Source organism: Vigna radiata, unplaced genomic scaffold (assembly GCF_000741045.1).
Source record: "Vigna radiata var. radiata cultivar VC1973A unplaced genomic scaffold, Vradiata_ver6 scaffold_184, whole genome shotgun sequence".
Taxonomy (NCBI): Eukaryota; Viridiplantae; Streptophyta; class Magnoliopsida; order Fabales; family Fabaceae; genus Vigna; species Vigna radiata.
In genome coordinates this window covers 417047-437033 of record NW_014541999.1, presented here as the reverse complement: position 1 = coordinate 437033, position 19987 = coordinate 417047, and the positions used below count along the sequence as shown (strand labels likewise).

The following is a 19987-nucleotide window of genomic DNA, read 5'->3' as shown; positions in this document are numbered from 1 at the left end:
GTAGAGAAGATTGACACATGTGGTGAGAGTAGCAAGAGATATTAATCTTGGGTGCTTCTAGCATGATCCAAGGTGTGAAACAGGCTAACCTTGTGAGTGTGGTAGGGTGAAACCCATTGGCAATGGCTTTGCAAAACAGTAGAGGCCACCACAAGTGCATAACCCGCCATAGCTCGGTATTCATTCTAAGTCCTGACAGTCGGTTTAGGTCTTTGCATGTTAAGATGGTTGGATTGGATTAAATTGCATATGAATCTTATATGAAATGCTTTAAACTTATGATGTATTGTTTTTTATCCAGCTTACCCTTTCTTTTGTGTTTGTTTGTTTGTGCGTTGCTTTTTCTTTTGCAATGATCACATTAGTCAGTGTGAATTTAAGAAGGGAACATCTTTTCAGTTGAACCAACAAGAAGCAACATGAATAGTTTTACAGTAAGATGTTACAACATTCAATTCTTAAACTTGTATAAATAAAATTGCAGAAACTAAGTAGTACTAGAAAATGTACTATTATAATTTAATAAAATTAAAAAATTTAAATGATCATAATTTTTAGTAAATTAATGCATAAACCTATAATATTATTTTAGTGAATAAACAAATAATCTTTTCGATTTATGAAGCGGTGGATTAAACGGGTTATGTATGTTAAAGAGAAAATTGTAAACATTATTATTTTAATTTTATGTGATAGTATTCATAGAACCTAACAGTTCAATTTTTTAATGCTGCTAGAGGATAATAATAAATGATTAAGGATAATTAATAATCGTAAAGTGAATTTGAGTTTTGAAGAGTTGTATAATTTATGATGTGGTTGTAAATGAAAAATCCACTTTCTCTAACTGAGGTTGGTTGGTTTTTACAATTAGGATTGTGAACACATGTTGAAAGGGCAGAAGGGTCCAATGTCAATACACCTCATCAAGAAATGAGAAAGAGTACTAGAAATAAAATAACAAACTCCAGGCTGGATGATTTCTATTGGTAAAAAACATATTCTTATATGGGGTCGAAATGGAGAATACGGAGTTAGTTGAACAATTCTGTTTTGCATTTTCTCTCTGCAGAATTTCTTTTCCTTTCTCTGATGTATTGCAGGCTCTATGTGACTTGGCCTATGGCAGCTATAGAATGATTCCTAAACTTTTCTGTTTCAAGAAATAAAATATTGAGAGCATTTTTACTTCCATATTCATTCCTTTTACTGGTGCAAACTTATTTTAGTACTTTACTGATATATCAGGTCTGTGAATTGTTTACTGTTCCATTGGTGAATTTGATCACTGTTACAGATTGATTAAATTATTCACTAGTTACAACTCCATTAATTAAACTTAGCACGTAAAGTCATATTATATAAATTTGTTATTTGTATTTTGATTTATTTTAAATTATTATTTATTTTTAACTTAATACTTTATGTTTAGACCGTATTTTTTTCTTTACTTTTAATTTTTCTTTGTATTCATTAACTCGCATTTTCACATTTTCTCTTTCTAATTTACGTTAATGATGATAAACATTTCGAATAAAACAAATTTATCTTGGAACAACTTCCTCATAAACACAAGTCTAACTAAAGGGTGTGATGTAGATAAACCTACAAACAAAAACACTAATGAATCCTCTATGATTAGTCTTTGTTAATAAACAAATACCTACTAATTAGTAATTACACACTTTTCACCTTCGTTTGAAGATATTTGTGCATTAATTAATCTTTAGTTCTGTTTAGTTAACATTAAAATTACACAAATTTATGTTTCCTTTTTGATGAAATTTGTGCATCAATGGATATACTCTACTCTATCATGCTGAAAAGTATTCACTATAGTTCTTAGAGCCACAATTTAAAGGATGCCGGAATTGTGTACTTAAAAAAAAAAAGTATTATTTAGAGGAATTAAAATCAAAATAAGTACACTGAAATAAAAATTGGATAATGATATTTAGACAACATTTTTTTTACAACATTTGAACATTTATTACGTATCAATCTGTGATTGGTCAAAAATTACTCCACAATAATGTTTATGATTATTATCATTGATTGTAGAGTAATTTTTGACCAATCACAGATGGACACGTGATCAATATTCAAATATTGTCTAAATATCATTATCCATAAAATTATATCAAGTAACGTGTCACATGAGACGCCAAACCATACTGTTATTGATTCCTCTACCTAGGTAATTAACGGCTAAAAAAACAAAAATTGAATACTGCATGAATGATTTTAATTTTTTTTAAAGAAATGGTAAATTTTTTGTTAGCACAATCCAACAATTATTACTAAAATTTTGATAATTTTATATTTTTTAAATAATCATTAGAGATATTTTAATAACATATTTAACTGTTATATTATTTATTTAAATTACATAAAATAACAATATAAGATTTCGAAATTCTATAAATATAATAAATACAAGTGTATTTCAATAGAAAAACATATTTAAATTCATTGTTCCTTTTTATATAAAAATTCCACTTTCTTACTAACTTTCAATATCTAATTAGTTTTTTTTAGTGTTCTTAAAATGCGTTAGAACTAGTAGATCAATCTGATCTACCACGAGTTCGGATCAAGTTGGGTTTGAAAAAAATAATTTTCTTTTATATGGATTAATTTTTAACCCAACCTACTTAGAATCTGGCTCACTCGGGTTGAATTCGTGAGTTGAGTTGACTCACAAATCCACATAATTTAATTTAATTATTTATTATTTTGTGTTTCAATATTATTAGTTAACACTTATTGTAAATGAGATAAAGATATTTTAAGAGAGCAAAATATTATAAATGACTCTAATCTTAAGTGACACAAAAATTATCAATATTAAAAACTTATTTATTCGTCTTTTAAGCTTACTTTTGGATTATATTTGAGTTGTATGTTATTTTTTTTTAAATTGTCTTTGAAGTTTAACATTAGAGTGAAATTTATTAAATTTGAATTACAAAAAAGTTCTATTTTTTTATTTAAAAAAACTTGTAACTAAGTGAGTTAATGATTCATCCCATTTAATTTAAATCTAACCAATTTTAAAATTTTTCAATTTACTAATAAATGAACTGGATTGGATAAATTCACTAAATACTAACCCCTGATGGATTGGAATGGATGATCCATTCTGACCCCACTAGTTTTTTTATATATAAAAATTCACATTCTTACTAACTTGCAATATCTAAGAACATACAAATACAACCTCACATAAATAAAATTTAAATTGTAATTATATTAGAAATTAAAAAATGTATTTAAGTAAAAATATTGAATCTGCAGCAGCCCCAAGCAGCGCAGCCAAAGGATTTATAATAATAGTTCGTAAAGCTGACGGCAAATATTTGACTTTGCTCATATTTTGATCTTCTTCGTATGTTTTAATGATGTTATATAAGGTGATGACACACCTTTTATTGTTTCATTAAGGTTGGAGTTTTACTTTGAATGAATGTCATACACGTGTATGACTGGTGAGTAAAACATATTCTGTGGATACGGCCTCTTATAGTTGCTTCTTCCCTAGCTAAGCAATTTTCAGAGACTATCTCGTTAACATGTTGAATTTCCTTTCCTGATCTTCTTCCATTAATTCGCTTTCTAGAAGTGACAACTGGTTCCTCACCTCGCTATTCTCTTTTACACCCACAACCTTAAAATATTAAAATGTTCTTCGTCGACTTTTAGGAACGTGCATACCTATCTTACGTGTGTTTCAAGATATGAATATTGATGAAGAAAAGGGTAGCTACGTGAGACAGAGCACCGGCGAGATCACGAGGGAGAATAAACTAACACAAATAATCTTATTCATTCATCAATTTATTTATTTTTTTTTATGGCAGGGCCAACAAACATAACCAAACAAGCACCAAGAAATCTAGCACCTAAATAATACTAAACAAATAAAAGTTCTAGAGAAAATGATGCAGCTCATCTAGAAGCCTATTATAAAGTCAAAAACGTCTTTATTCATACTTTTTATAAGCTGAAGCCACAAAAAGAGACAAATTAAAATCCCCACGAGTGGCGCGAAGACTGCTGTGGCCAAATTCTGTGGAATTATTTTAATTTCTTCTTGGTTGTCATTCATTTAAGGTTTAATAGGTTCGGATGTTCCTATATTTGGAAGTTTGTTTCAATTGGATCTTTCCATTTTTGAAGTGACCAATTAGGTTCCTAATTTTGTCAATTTGAATCAATAAAAACCTTTCCATTGAATGCAGTTAACGCCATGAAGTTTTTGAACATGTAGCACTTTGACGCTTACAGATGGCATCGCTATGCACTTGAAACGGTAACACCTGGAAGCGTCAGCATGCCACATGTTCAAAAACTTTACGGCGTTAACTGCATTCAACGGAAAGACTTTTATTGATTCAAATTGACAAAATTAGGGAACTAATTGATCACTTTCAAAATTGGAGGACCTAATTGAAACAAACCCCCAAATATAGGGACCTCCGAACCTATTAAACCTTCATTTAAATAATGTTTTGGGCCCAAGCATTTGGGTGGTGCAAAAAGTATCCCAGTGAAGCCCATTCCCAATAAATACAGAGAAGAGCGAATAACGCTGTGAGGGATAATCGTATTGCATGGCCGTGAGTGCCGCTTCTATACTGAAACAGCTCCTCCGCGAGGAAAACCTGAAGCCACGGCAACCACCCCAAACCAACGCAGTGATTCAAACGATCCTCACTTACCTCAAAGCGGGTCGTATCCGAAAAGCTACATCCGTTCTCTTCGCCTTCCCAGAACCCTTCCCGTACTCTTTCTATGCTCTCTTCTTTCGCCTATGTTCCTCCTACGGCGCCATTGTCGAGGCTCGCAAGGTCGAGTCCCACTTGCTCACTTACTCCCGAAATCCCCCCATCTTCCTCCTAAACCGCGCCATCGAATCATACGCCAAATGCCACTGTCTCCGGGACGCCCACGAACTGTTCAATGAAATGCGCAGACGAGATGGCGGCACTTGGAACGCCCTCATTACTGCTTACTCCCAATTGGGTTTCCCAAACCAGGCTTTTTCCTTGTTCCTGTGTATGACTAGGTCCGGCGTTTGCCCCTCGGAGGTTACTTTTGCAAGCGTTCTTGCTTCTTGTGGCGCGGTTTCTCAGCTTCTTCTTTCAAAGCAGGTTCATGGGCTGGTCACAAAGTTTGGCTTTTGTGGCAATGTGATTCTCGGGAGTTCACTTGTTGATGTGTATGCCAAGTGCGGGGTTATGATTGATGCTCGCAGGATGTTTCATGAAATTTCGCAGCCTAATGCTGTCACTTGGAATGTGATCGTGAGGCGTTATCTTGATGCTGGTGACGCAAGGGAAGCGGTTTTCATGTTCTCGAGGATGTTTTCCACGGCGGTTCAGCCGATGAATTTTACTTTCTCTAATGCTCTGGTTGCGTGTTCAAGCTTATCTGCACTCCAGGAGGGTATGCAGATTCATGGGGTGGTTGTGAAGTTGGGCCTCCAAGATGATAATGTTATTTCGAGTTCGCTTGTGAACATGTATGTCAAGTGTGACAAGCTGGAGGATGGTTCTCGGGTTTTTGATCTGCTTGGTTCGAGAGATTTGGTATCTTGGACTTCCATTGTTTCGGCGTATGCAAAGAGTGGGAAAACTTTGGAGGCAAGAAAGCTTTTCGATAAGATGCCTGAACGGAATGTGATTTCATGGAATGCAATGTTGGCGGGATATGTTCGGTGCTTTGAATGGTCCGAGGCGTTAGATTTTGTATATCTCATGCGTAATGGGATTAAACATGTAGATCATGTCACACTCGGTTTAATGTTAAATGTTTCTGCGGGTATTTCGGATCATGAAATGGGGAAACAGATTCACGGATACATCTACAGACATGGCTTCCACGTGGACATTAGGGTTAGCAATGCCCTTCTTGACATGTATGGTAAGTGTGGGAACTTGAACAGCGCCAAGATTTGGTTTAACCAGATGAGTACGTGGCGTGACAGGGTTTCTTGGAATGCTTTGTTGGCTAGCTATGGCCATCATCAATTAAGTGAACAGGCGTTAACAATGTTTTCAGAGATGCAGTGGGAGACAAAACCAAGCAAATATACATTTGGAACCCTTTTGTTAGCTTGTGCAAATACCTTTGCCCTTTACCACGGTAAACAAATTCATGGATTCATCATTAGACATGGATTTCAGATAGATACTATAATGAGAACTGCTTTGGTCTACATGTACTGTAAATGCCGTTGTCTTGAGTCTGCTATTGAGGTTCTGAAGGGAGCAGTTTCTAGGGATGTGATAATTTGGAACACCATAATTTTGGGATGTTGTCACAATCATAGGGGTAAAGAAGCGCTTGAACTTTTTGTGATGATGGAAGCAGAAGGCATCAAGCCAGATCATGTGACCTTAAAGGGCATTCTGCTGGCGTGCGTTGAAGAAGGCCTAGTTGATTTTGGAACTGAATGCTTCAATTCACTGAGCAGTAAATACAATGTCCTTCCTCGGCTGGAGCATTATAACTGCATGATTGAACTCTACAGTCGGCATGGATCCATGCATGAGCTTGAAAATTTTATGAGGACAATGACCATTGAGCCCACACTTCCTATGTTGGAGAGAGTTCTTGATGCTTGTCAGAAAAATGAGTGGTCAAGATTGGGAGAATGTATTACAGAAAAAATTAACGCATTCAAATACTAATTAATTTCAACCTTTAGGGTGCGTGCATTGTAGCAGCCAGGGCAGAGGATGTTGGTGTTGTCATAAAGACAGTAACTCACATGGCAAATACATGCAGTGGCATATGACTGATCAAGGTCTATATTGATGACCATCAGGTTAATATATGGGTGTGCTGCCGGAGCATGGATACTTTCTGCCCTTGCAGTGAGCAAAACATTCTCCACTTTTGCTGAAGCAAAATGATTGGAGAATAAATTGCATAAGGAAGCTTTTCACTGGATTTGAAATTCTAGACCGTAACGAAATTATTTGCTGGGAAATGTGAAGGATCGTTATTGACAGTTGGCATGCTGAAGTATGATTGCTACCTCAATCAAAATTACCCCAATGAAAGGAGGTTTGTTGCTAACTTTACGGTGGATTATTCTCGGCAAGATGGTAAAGCAGGAAGCTGAGAACTAATTGTTTAATAGGACCATTTTGCTTAGGGGTGTTCAATATGATCATAATGTGATCTTAAGGATGTGAATATAATTTTCTTTATAATTTTTATTATATTTTTTTATTAAATAGTTGAATGGTTACATGTGAAGATAAAAAAAATTAAGATGGTGAATTATTCATGTTTTAGTGAGAGTTAATTAGTAGTGAAGATTGAAAGTTATTTAGTAGAAATTAATGTGAAATGTAGGTCTTATATAATTCAACCTATAAAATGATAACACGAGAGAATAAATCCCATCTCTTATCACTGACCTCTCATTTTTTTTTTTTTTCTTGAATGTGGAGAGTTTCCTGTATCTTTTCAGCAGATGAGTTTGGGAAACACTAAATGACTAATGAGTGAGCCATGAAAAGTAAATCTACTAAATCCCTTCTCTGATAATCCTTTCCAAGCGGCGAAGGTAGTTCTGTTTTTGAGCCAATCTTTTTCTTGTCTCCGGACAACATTTAAAGAGGGAGAAGTTTTCCTCATTTTCTTTACTTCCCTCGTAATATTTCTAATGTTTCTGCTGTCCAATTAATGTTAAAAATAAGTATCATTCTTTCTATCTGGTTTGATTCTTTACTTTTCTTCGTGGCTTTAATGTTGTTGACAGGTTTTATTACTGATTCTACTTGTAGCTTTAGTGTCTAGGTTGTAAGGGTTGTGCCTGTTATGCTCTAGTGTATTGTTCCAAAATTTGGGAGTGAAATTTTGTTGTTTTTAGTTATTAACTCTTAGTTTTCTTTTATCGAATTATTTATTCTTAACTTGATACTTCCGTGTCTATAGTATTTTATTTTTGGTTTAATACATCATTTGGTTCCTACTTTTATGGGTTTGGTTCAAAATGATCTTATTTTTTAAAAAAGTTCAGTAGAACCCCATATTTCGTTAAAAATGTTCATTTCGGTCCTTTTCACTGACGCCATTAAAAAACTAACGGTGCAAATGTCATGTGGCCAAACATGGGTGAGCTGTAAAATTTTATAAATATGTATCATTGTCCTGTAAATATTTTAAAAAAATTAAGATGACGTAAGGTCATCATTTCCTCTTTATCATTCCCCTCTCACTTTTCTTTCTTTTTATTTTCCTCACCACACCAAACCTGTGCCGTTTCCTCTTTTTCTTTCACAGCCTTTCATTGACATTATTGTAGAGCTGTATATTGCAGTAGTAGCTTCTGCAAAACTTAACTTGAGAGTGAAAAAGAGTAACACCGTTTTTTACAATACAATCCAAAGTCAAGTCCTAAACCTTTTTTTTTTCTCTGTCATGAGAAAAACAGCCACAACCAAAATAAGAAGAGGAACAAGTTAGAGATTCACATATTCATTTTAAGTGTATAATATAAACTCACTGGAATATAATTATGTTTAGAAAGTTCTCACCAAATTTGTAATTATATTTTAAATATTCTAAGTTTATCTAAAATTGTTTTCAACTATTTTCATCGTAAATACTATTTGGTAATTTTTGTTTGCAGTATTGTATTAAATTAGAAGGGAGGTACACGAAGGCAGGTTCATGCAGCTATTTGTGATTTATGGCTTACATAAAACTTAATCAAAGATTTAGGGCATCCTAGTTTGGTATTTGGTGCCATAAATTTTTGTATGTTGTGAAATTTCATGTGCAGTGGTGTTATGTTGACTTCGAGAAAATTTGTACAAACTACATTTTGTTTAAACTGATTTAAGGTTACCACTAGCTGATTCATTTTTTCTTCTTATTTGTTTTTCTTGTAATAAGTCCTTATGGATAATTTTATCCAAACAAGCAGGTGTAGAAGGGTGTGTTTTTGTTAATTCTGTCATTTTTTAGTCACACGCCTCCTCTGAAACAAACATAGCTATTGGAGTTTTTACACTTTCCAAAGTTTATCTCTATTTCAGAAAATTTCTGGACTTTTTTTTTATGATGGCCTTAGCTTAAGAATTTTCGGAAGTTAAAACTCTAATTTTTTTAACAATATTAGGTAGGTAATGAAGCACTTAAACACCCATTGCACGTTAAAATCAAAAATTGATATAAACTAGATGAAACAAAGGTGGTGGGAACTTACTGGTTGTTAATCCTATCTTTTGGGCTAAACCTTAACTCGAGTTTCCCACAAAGCTTTGACGCTAATTGCAGATGTGGACTCAATTGTTACGTCGTAAACCTTCAAAGTGAGAATATTCGTTAAATAACTCAAAGAGTTCATCACGTCGTTGTCACCATTGTCGGACGGTGACCAGTGAGGAACCGCACCGATCCCGGTGGGTAATGGAGGGAATCTGGCGAGACCCAAGGGTGCGGTGGAGCCACTAGCTGGGTATCCTCAATGACGGCGACGGGGAGGAAGAACGCACACTGCCATGGCAGTGAGGTAGGTTTGGGTATGCCATGTCAATTTCATTTTTTCAAAATATTTACACAGTACAATCTTCAAATGTGTCATATATTTATAAAACTTTACAGTTCACACAGGTTTGGCCACAATGGCATTTGCATCGTTAGATTTTTAACGGTGTCAGCAAAAAGGACCAAAATGAACATTTTTTAACGAAATATGGGACGTTATTGAACTTTTTTAAAAGGTATGATTATTTTGAACCAAACCTATAAAAGTAGGGACCAAATGATGCATTAAACCTTTATTTTTTTTAAGCAGCCCTATACATATTCCCTTTTTCTCAAGGAAAAAATAACTTTAACAACATTTTTTTAACAATGTTTTAACAACGCATACGTGACAGCTTGTGATTGATCTGTTTTTAATATTTTTTTAAACATAAATTCAAATAGACCAATAAAATGATGACACGTGTTCCGTTATAAAAAAAATTGTCAAAAAATGTTGTCAAAATATCATTATCCTTTTCTCTATGGCTCATGTTAAGTAAGAATCCTTGCCCTAAAATGGGTTACCTATCAAATATGAAGTGTTTCCTACCTGGATATAGGGAGACAATTTTATCGTCCAAAAACTTGAGACCATTAAATTGAGAAATTAGCAGATGATCCTAATCAATTGAAAATCTCTCATAGCTCAAGCTCTAAGTGAAGCATCATAATCCCACGTAAATCCCATCCAAATCCTTATAACTTTCATCTGACAAGGAACATGAACTCACCATTGAGTAACCATTGCCCTTTCCTAAATACAATGCCCACCTGATTGCACAACTTTACTTTACTGACAAATTAATCTGGTATTGTATGTATTGAGAAATATACCATGGAAAACAGCAAAGGTTATGAAGAAAAATAATGGACAAGTATCACAATTATCATTATTTATAGAACTTGCATCGGAGGAGCCAAAGTTCTTTCGTTTCACATGTCTAGGAAAGTAAATAAATTTGGGGGATGCAAATGTATGCAAAAAATGAAGTTGAAGTTATAGGATTGTCAAAAGAATATCAAGATACCACCTTCTCCCTCAAGATCTCTGACACAGATAATAACAAGTATGACAATTTACTAGTCAGCAAAACGTCATTAATGAAAATAAACTAAGGTTTCGGGCAGACCTTGCTGAATCTTCTTCAACGTCAAATATCTCCCTTGGACACAAAGAGCTGAAACAGCAGCCTCAGCTGCAGCAGCTGTGATACGAGGGTCAACCACGTTAGAGATCAGTCCCACCTAATTCAATACATATAAAATCCATGGTCATACTAAAGGAGGTGAAAGCAATAACTGATTCAAAAGCAACTTTATTTAAAATAAATATCAAATATTACAACCAATATGCACCTTTTTTTGGGTAATGATACTTTGACACCCAAAAAGTGACAAACTTTTGACACTACCAAGTGTCGTTTTCGTATTGGTCCATCTATGAAATAAAGAAAAAGAACGAAATGACATGGAAATTAGTGGGGAGAGGGGTTTCAGGGTGCGTTTCAGTTTTTCAAATCAAAATCTCATTTCCACATTTGGGATTGAAAACCCTAGAGAGAGAAGCACCCTAGGCCAGCGAGAAGAGCTCAACGAAGTTTTTACCATCACTTGCAAACATGTGTTATTCAACGTTAACCAGAGGACATTCTGCTGCAGTACCGCCGATTGGAACGTGCCCAGCCACCGAAAACAGTGTCCTGTGAAGAGGTTTTGGAGTTCGAGTGACTTCCCATCGTTCATCGGAAGCACCACCATTGACCATGAAAATTGCCTTGATTTTTAATTGAACCAATTTTTTTTAAGACTTATTGGATATAGAAGTGTTGTTCAGCCATTGATGATCACAAGTATATGGATCTCCATGGCCAAGGAACAATTCCTTTTAAAACTCAATGTGTAGAATCAGACCTGGAAGTAGAGGCCAAATAAGTGGATAGTTCAGGCAAAGTTTCTGAACACAAGGGTTAACTATGAAAATAACCTTGATTTGTAATTGAACCAACTTTCTTTTAAGACTTATTGGATATAGAAGTGTTGTTCAACCATTGATGATCACAAGTATATGAATTTACATGGCCAAGTAACAATTCCTTTTAAAACTCAATATGCAGAAACAGACCTCGGAGCAAATGCCAACTAAGTGGATAATTTAGACTAAGTTTTTGCACGAGGAGGTCATCTTTGAATTTGACACTTATTTTGAACTGAACATTTAATTTTTTACCAATTTTATTAAATAATAATGATTATCTGTCATTTATTAACACATTTATATCCAAGTCCATCCTCAAGGAAACATTTTTTTTTTAAATGTTGGTGCAGAAACAGAACTGGTAGCAGAGACAAAATAAGTGGGTAGGTTAGACTAAGTTTTTGCATGAGGAGATCATCTTTGAATCTAAGACTTATTTTGAACTGCACATTTAATTTTTTACCAATTATATTAAATAATTATGATTATGTCATTTATTAACACATTTATATCCAAGTCCCCAAGGAAACATTTTTTTAAAAAGTGATGTGGGCAATTTAGTCTGAGTTTTTGCACAAGGAGGTCATTTTAAATCTGGCACCTTAAACACATATGATGACATACAACTCTTGGACATTGCTCAACAAAGGTCATAGATAAATAATGCTCATTGTTGTATTGAACCATGTCATAATGAATACAAAAAATAACATAATCATCATTGGTATGTTCAAATTACATTCAACCACATAATAAGATACATTTCGTGAGGACTACATTACAAACGTCCTACACAATAAATGGTCATTATTCTATTCAATCCTATCATAATGAACACCAAATATAACACATTGATCATTCTTAACTTCAAATTTCACTATCAATAAATGTAAGGAATACATTTTTTTGATGATTTGTAACAAAAAATATGTACATTCAAACCTAATCATTACAATTTTAAATAGTGATAAAATATTGCATGTCCTTGTTGCACTGCTCCTTATTTGCTGGACAATTGCAGATTCTCCCCTGAAAACTGTATAATCTTTTCTAGCTGTGAAAATGGATTCATCAGGTTATGTCCACATTGGACTACTCTCGCCGTGAAAGGAAGGAAACACCATGAGAGCATAAAAGAAATGAAGTAAAAAATTAATTAAAAATACATTACATAAACTTTTGTAGTGTTATCTCAATGTGGTACCAAACAGTAGTCGACCAAATAGGATAATTCAAAATGTAGAACCTAAGTATTATGTGTCAAATCTCCCAAACCAAATTCATACTCTCTTACTCAACTTTTCTACAACTTCACATTATTTTTTCTTTTACTTAAAGAAAAGACTATATCACTTAACCTTTGTTATTAATATTCTGATAATAATATTGTGACATATTTTTCCATGTATAATAATTACTTGATAATAACTAAATTTCAGAGAGTAACGAGAAATGTGTGAAAGAATGAATGAACAAATAAAGTTTCTCTTGTATTAATATGAAAAAAACTGAACTTAACTAACACAATTCAATTATACTAAAAATAAATAACCCGAAAGTGCAAGAACCACTTCTACTTTCAGAAAATACATGTTTTTCCCTCTTTAGTCTTAGGATGGAGGGAAGAAACAGTTGAGGTTGAAAGGGAGAATGTAAAACTCTTCATTTCGATTGTCTCCTTTAAATGCTCTGAACTTAGTCCATCATGGCATTCCCCTATCTTTGACATTATCCTTGTAGTCAAGAGTGTTGTCCAAAAACACAACAACTATTTCTGAATCATGCAAATAGAAGTATAGAATAACCATAATTAAGAACATGACAATATAAGAATTTTCCAATTCAATCAATAACAATAATATTTCCAGCAAATATGAAAAGGAATTAAAGAACTCATCGTGTCGGGCCATTCATGTTTGCATGGTATACCTCACCGTATGAACCTATTAGAAAGAAAGTATGAACATATATATTGAAAAATTTTCAGAAACAAGTGGAATACTTAAAGAACACTACCAGTCTCCCCAACTATCACATATAAAATGGTATAGTGCATGTAAAAAATACAAAATATTGAAGAGTTAATAAAGCTTGACATAACCATGCTTGCACAAATAGAAATAAAAATAAAATAATCCATTTAAAAATAGGGAAGATTAATGCTAGATTAGTAATTGATTTGCATCAATTGGGAGTCTCACTAAATTAAATAGTAAATCAGNGTAATGTCCTATTTTTAGTAAATATAATTTAAAAATAGNGTGAAGATTAATGCTAGATTAGTAATTGATTTGCATCAATTGGGAGTCTCACTAAATTAAATAATAAATCAGAGCAATGTCCTATTTTTAGTAAATATAATTAACAGTTTCAAGAAGAAAATAAATGCAAATCATGTATATTACCTATACCAATTCTTTCACCAAGAAAGAGATCCTCCCATGGTTACAATCAGCATTGTGATCCCAAAAATTGTGAAAGATATGTCAAAATAATCTAACAATAACCATAAATCTCCAAAAATTATTTTGCGTGTATAAAAATTGTAACTTTGTACCCAAAAAACAGAACAATCCAAAAGGATAAAAAAAATCAAATATTTAAAACAAGTCAAAATAACATAACAATAAGAAAGAAATACCAAAACAAACTAGGGATACTTACAAACAATGCTTTTCGTTTTCAATGGTGTTTTTCGCCTACTACGATGATTTCAAACGGCGCTTGCAGCGAAACGAACAACGGGAAGCTTCAAAACTCATGTCAATGGTGGTTTTGGTGTTGAACAATGATTTGAAATAGCGAAAGGAACAATGCTTCGAAACGACATAAAGTTAGGCCCAAGTGACAGCAGAGACAGCTCCGGTGAAGGTAGCGGTTATGGGTAGGAGAACATTCTCTCTCGTGGATTCTCTCTCTTTTCTTCTCTTTAGGAAATTAAATTTCCAATTTTTGAAATCCCTAAAATGAAACCCGCGAACTTAAAATCCTACAACCCCAAACCTTTGCATTTCCATGTCATTTATTTTTTCTTTTAATCTTTTCTAACTGGATGGTGTAAAAAATTTGTCAAATAAAAGTGTCAAAGTATCATTACCCATATGAGCCTTTCACAAAATTAAAAAATGTTACACATAAGATAACGCCACAGCGAGTCAACAAAAAGGGAATGCAACAGATTAGAAAAATAACAAAAGGACATGAAATTCAAGACTACCTGGTTCATTATTGAAGCACTGGAATCTGACACGGGATTAATATGCTGTCTTTTTGAAGGACTTCTCTTCACAGCATTTCCGTTCTGCTCATTTTCATTTGTAAGCTTAGGAGGTAGGTCCTTTGTTTTTGAAATTTCTTGCTAGTCGGATGGAGATGATGGAACTTGTTTTGCATTGTTAACCACGATGCCATTAGCACTACTAACGTTTACATTTCTGTGAGCAGGGTCAAACACGAGCTCTCCAAAAGGAAGCTCAATTAGTTTTGAGATACAATCAAGTATAGTCTTGGTTTGAACACTTCGAGAAATAAGTTCCCAGTCATCCCCATGCTTCAAAACAGATTCCAAAAGTAGAAGAATTTCTCCCTCGGTCCAGACAGTGTCATGCCTCAACACTATTTTCACTTTACTCACTCAATACGAAATCCTCTGCAGACCTTTCTCCCCATAATTCCCACTTTTGAAACAATTTCCACCAGTCTTCGCACGGCGAGGCACCAACATCGGCGTCAACGAGTTCGGCGTGGCCGCCACTCGAATCCCATTGGGGGTTCCTTCTTCGAGGCGAACCTTGCACGGCTCCTCCTCCTCCTTCTCCGCGTCTGCAGCAGAGGGCGCGCCGTAGTATCCCAGTTAAACCCATTCCTACGCAAAGAAAGTAAATAGAATGGTATGGAATTGCAAGTTTTGGCACGTACCTTTCAGTCCTGCTCCTCCGTTCGTGAAGGGAGGCAACTCCACGTGGCATTCCTTAAATCCGGCATTCTGAATTACTCCGTCACCGTCGCAAACCGTCTTCTTCAACTATATACTCGCTGCGGTTTTTTCCGTGATGCGTCCCGCTTGTTTGACGAAATGCCCAACACAAACCCTTTCTCCTGGAACACCCTCGTCCAAGCCCACCTTAACTCAGGCCACACCCAAAGTGCCCTCCACTTGTTCAATGCCATGCCTCACAAGACCCACTTCTCATGGAACATGGTCGTTTGCTCATTCGCCAAGTCCGGACACCTCCAACTAGCGCACTCTCTTTTCAATGCAATGCCCTCAAAGAACCACCTTGTCTGGAATTCCTTAATTCATAGTTATTCCCGATATGGGCATCCTGGTAAAGCACTTTTGCTGTTCATGAGCATGAACTCTGACCCTGCACAAATAATATACCGTGATGCTTTTGTGCTGGCCACCGTTCTCGGGGCTTGTGCTGAATTGTTGGCTCTCAACTGTGGGAAACAAGTCCACGCACGTGTTTTCGTCGATGGTCTTGGGTTGGAGCTAGACAGGGTTTTGTGCAGCTCGCTGATTAACTTGTATGGCAAGTGTGGTGATTTGGATGGTGCTGCTCGCGTTATGAGTTTCGTGAGGGAAGTGGATGATTTCTCCTTGTCAGCTTTGATATTTGGTTATGCAAACGCTGGCAGAATGAGGGAGGCGAGAAGGGTTTTTGACAGTAAGGTTGATCCCTGTGTTGTGCTGTGGAATTCGATTATTTCGGGTTACGTCTCCAACGGCGAGGAGACGGAAGCAGTGAATCTTTTCTTGGCAATGCTTAGGAATGGTGTGAGGGGAGACGTGTCTACTGTTGCTAATGTTTTGAGTGCAGGCAGTGGTATACTCGTTGTAGAACTTGTTAGGCAAATGCATGCCTACGGTTGTAAAGCTGGGGCGACTCATGATGTAGTGGTTGCTAGTGCTCTGCTTGATGCGTACTCCAAATGTCAAAGCCCTTGTGAAGCTTGCAAGTTGTTTAGTGAGCTCAAAGCTTATGATACCATTTTACTTAATACTATGATCACCGTGTATTCCAATTGTGGAAGGATAGAAGAAGCCAAATGGATTTTCAATACGATGCCTACTAAAACCTTAATTTCATGGAATTCAATCCTAGTTGGCTTAACCCAGAATGCGTCTCCAAGTGAAGCATTGGATGTTTTTTGTCAGATGAATAAACTGGACTTAAAAACGGACAAGTTTAGTTTTGCTAGTGTTATCAGTGCTTGTGGCAGCAAATCATCCCTTGAACTTGGTGAGCAGGTCTTCGGTAAAGCTATTACCATTGGACTTGACTCCGACGAGATTATTTCTACCTCCCTTGTTGATTTTTATTGTAAATGTGGTTTTGTTAAGATAGGGCGTAAAGTTTTTGATGGAATGGTAAAAACTGATGAAGTCTCGTGGAACACAATGTTGATGGGGTATGCCGCAAATGGATGTGGAAATGAAGCATTGACACTCTTTAGCGAAATGAGGTATTGTGGTTTCAGACCTTCTGCCATTACTTTTACTGGAGTTCTTTCAGCCTGTGATCATTGTGGTCTGGTTGAAGAAGGAAGATATCTGTTCCACACTATGAAACATAACTATTATATAGATCCAGGGAGTGAACATTACTCTTGCATGGTTGATCTTTTTGCTCGAGCAGGATGCTTCGAGGAAGCAATGGATCTTATGGAAGAGATGCCTTTTCAGGCTGATGCAAACATGTGGTTGTCAGTATTGAGAGGCTGCATTGCTCATGGAAACAAGATTATTGGCAAGACGGCTGCAGAGCAAATCATTCAGCTTGATCCTGAAAATGCAGGTGCTTATATACAATTGTCTAACATACTTGCATCTTCTGGGGATTGGGAAGGGTCAGCACTAGTAAGAGAACTGATGAGAGACAAGCGTGTTCAGAAGATTCCTGGTTGCAGTTGGGCAGATTGCTGAATGAGAAAATCTGCTGACCTTTGTAGTTTCCAGAATATTTACCAATCTTAAGAGGATAATTCTGGACCTCCAAATTTTTTTGGCTTATTTTCAGCTGACTTGCTGTTTTCAAGAGACTGATTCAACGAGCAGCTTAAAAGTATGTAGCAGAAGTTGGATTAAGTCCGTTTCTTGCTAAAAGTGTTGTGGGTGTATAGTAGGAGACTGAAGCACAATGTTTTTACCCAGAATACATGACACTATGAGTGTTGGACTATTGGCAGCAAAAAATGGTTTATGAAATGTCACATTTTACCCAGTTGTGCAGATTGTTGCAAATTATCACAGGTTTATAGCTGACTGGAACAAAGTCTCTATTATGGCAGACTGGGAATATTTGGAATTATGCAAATGTTGAGATTGCGTTGGTGCTGTAGTGCTATTTATCATAAGGCAAACGTTTTGGGATGTTAAGTAAGAGGAAAAGGATTTTTATCCCAATAATTCCCCGACCCTACCATTCCCTCCAAATACGAATGACTCTACACTCCTTTCCTTTGCTATTGGTTTTGGACTTAGATGTGTAAATTGGTCCTCTCTGCATTGCTCCAATGAAGCTCACAATTAACCAGACTGAATTTCTATGTCCATGTTTCACATGCTTACTTATTTTTATTGAGAAATATCTAATTTATTAGTTGGCTTAAATGATCCATGTTGAAGTCCAAAAATGACTATTTTTTAAATTGAAGAAAGAAGATGAATAGTTTTAAAGAAAATTTTATGTAAGTAAATCAAACCGAAATTAAATGTATAAATAAACCCATAAAGTTTAGGATAGTGTAGTTCACTGTTTTAAATTTTGATTGGTTTCTTTTAGTATTAAAATTCTGTTCCAGCTTTCCTTTAGTAGTCTAAACTGGATTAGTTTGTTTCTATAGTTATTTCATTTGTGTTCCAGTTTTAATTTTTCAGTTTCCTAATTGCTTAGTTAGTTATAGTTCCTTAGTTAATTATGCTTAACCTCTAGGTTCAGTTTTCCAGTTCACATAGGTTTTATAGTTTTCTTTTACTGCCTTGAGTTGCTAATATTGAGATTAGTTTCTTTTTGCTGTTTTAAAATTTAGATAGTTTTCTTGTGGTTTGAGTTTGCTGTTAAATGTTCCATGTTAGATGGTATTGTCTTATAAACGATCTTGTTACATGTTTTGAAATTTAATAAACAACGACAAATGAAATGAATATTTGACAAAATAATACCTTGTGAAAATAATATCTGTTTTGGTTGAAAAGGGTTAGAGGCGTACAATATCATTGTATAAAAGACATCTTATGAAATAAGTGTTATGACTTTTGAATAAACAAAGAAAAGTTTCAGGAAACGTATTAGGACCAAATGATTCTATTGACAGTAAACGTGCTATTACTAAATCATGATTTATTATGAAAGGGTCACAACATTAGACTATATTTTAGTAAACACATCAATATGCTATATGATATTTTTGTTAAAGGTATTCTTACTATACCTTACTAAACAATAAAATAATACACTACATGATGTTTTTGGTAAATGCGTTGAAGTTATAAACAATGCTTCAAAAACAATGGGTTGAACAACACTTTCCTAAATGTGCTCTTGTACTAAACAAAGATCCCTAAATGATGAGCGGTTAGCAAATGCCTTTAAAAGGTTTAACGATACCTTATAATAAACGATGTTTTCACCCCAACGATGAAATATTTATGAATCAATACTTGGTATTTTTTCAAAAGTGCTTAAACAATCTACATGCATAGAAAAATTGACAAGCACCAAGTTGTTTTTAACACGCAATGCAAAACATAAAATGCACAACGTTTCAAACAACAAAAGTAATAAGAAAAAGGATATATATTCCAGCATACATCTTTACTCTACTAAGTGCAGATACCTATTGTACATATCCACATCTTCCATCATGAACATGTCAGAAGTGGACACTAGAAACAAAGAAGACATTCATGGAATGTTCTCTCCATCAAAAGTCGTGCTGAAGATTTCGTACAACCTACTTTGGTTAAAGTACTGCAAAAAGCATGTTTGCTCTGATATGTTGACTTCAACTTATGGCTGCTACCTATGAAAAGGCTATAAAGATATGAAGATTGAAGACAAACATTGTCTAATGAATATTTTTCCATGAAGCCTATAAGTAGAAGATCCCTTGGAAAGAAGATCAAGAAGGATAAACACACAAATACGAAAAGATCATCTAAAAAGCGAAACTCACACTCATTCTGAGAATACACTCTCAAGCTTTATAGAGTCATAAACTACATCTCTAAGAAGAGAAATTTCTACAAGGTCAATTAGATTGAGTTGTATGGTAAACACATCCTCTTTGTGAGAGTTATCATCTAAGACTTGTAAATAATATGATTGATTATATATTATGAAGAGAATTCAAACATTTGGTGGTTAGCTCAATTGAGCTAAGCGCCTACTAGACAATTGTCTAGGGGAAACTAGGAGTGAGTAAACTCAGACTAGTCAGCGTAACAGGTGTTAG

General features: G+C 34.9%; 2 protein-coding genes across 2 annotated transcripts; both read left to right on the top strand.

Moving 5' to 3' along the window:
• The first annotated feature begins 4568 nt into the window (after positions 1-4568).
• On the top strand, positions 4569-7717 carry LOC106778826 (pentatricopeptide repeat-containing protein At3g26540). Its single transcript, XM_014666823.2, has one exon. It carries the CDS (start codon positions 4614-4616, stop codon positions 6693-6695), a length of 2082 nt encoding a protein of 693 aa, XP_014522309.1. The 5' UTR covers positions 4569-4613; the 3' UTR covers positions 6696-7717.
• A 6930-nt stretch (positions 7718-14647) lies between these two features.
• LOC106778825 (putative pentatricopeptide repeat-containing protein At1g77010, mitochondrial) lies at positions 14648-18073 on the top strand. The gene is made up of 2 exons (XM_014666822.2): positions 14648-14857; positions 14972-18073. The coding sequence occupies exon 2, from the start codon at positions 15420-15422 to the stop codon at positions 17454-17456; it is 2037 nt and encodes a 678-aa protein (XP_014522308.1). The 5' UTR covers positions 14648-14857; positions 14972-15419; the 3' UTR covers positions 17457-18073.
• The last annotated feature ends 1914 nt before the right edge of the window (positions 18074-19987 follow it).

Excerpts from the sequence above, each read along its gene's own strand:
- LOC106778826 (XM_014666823.2), top strand. The coding sequence starts at position 4,614 with ATGGCCGTGAGTGCCGCTTCTATACTGAAACAGCTCCTCCGCGAGGAA.
- LOC106778825 (XM_014666822.2), top strand. The coding sequence starts at position 15,420 with ATGGAATTGCAAGTTTTGGCACGTACCTTTCAGTCCTGCTCCTCCGTT.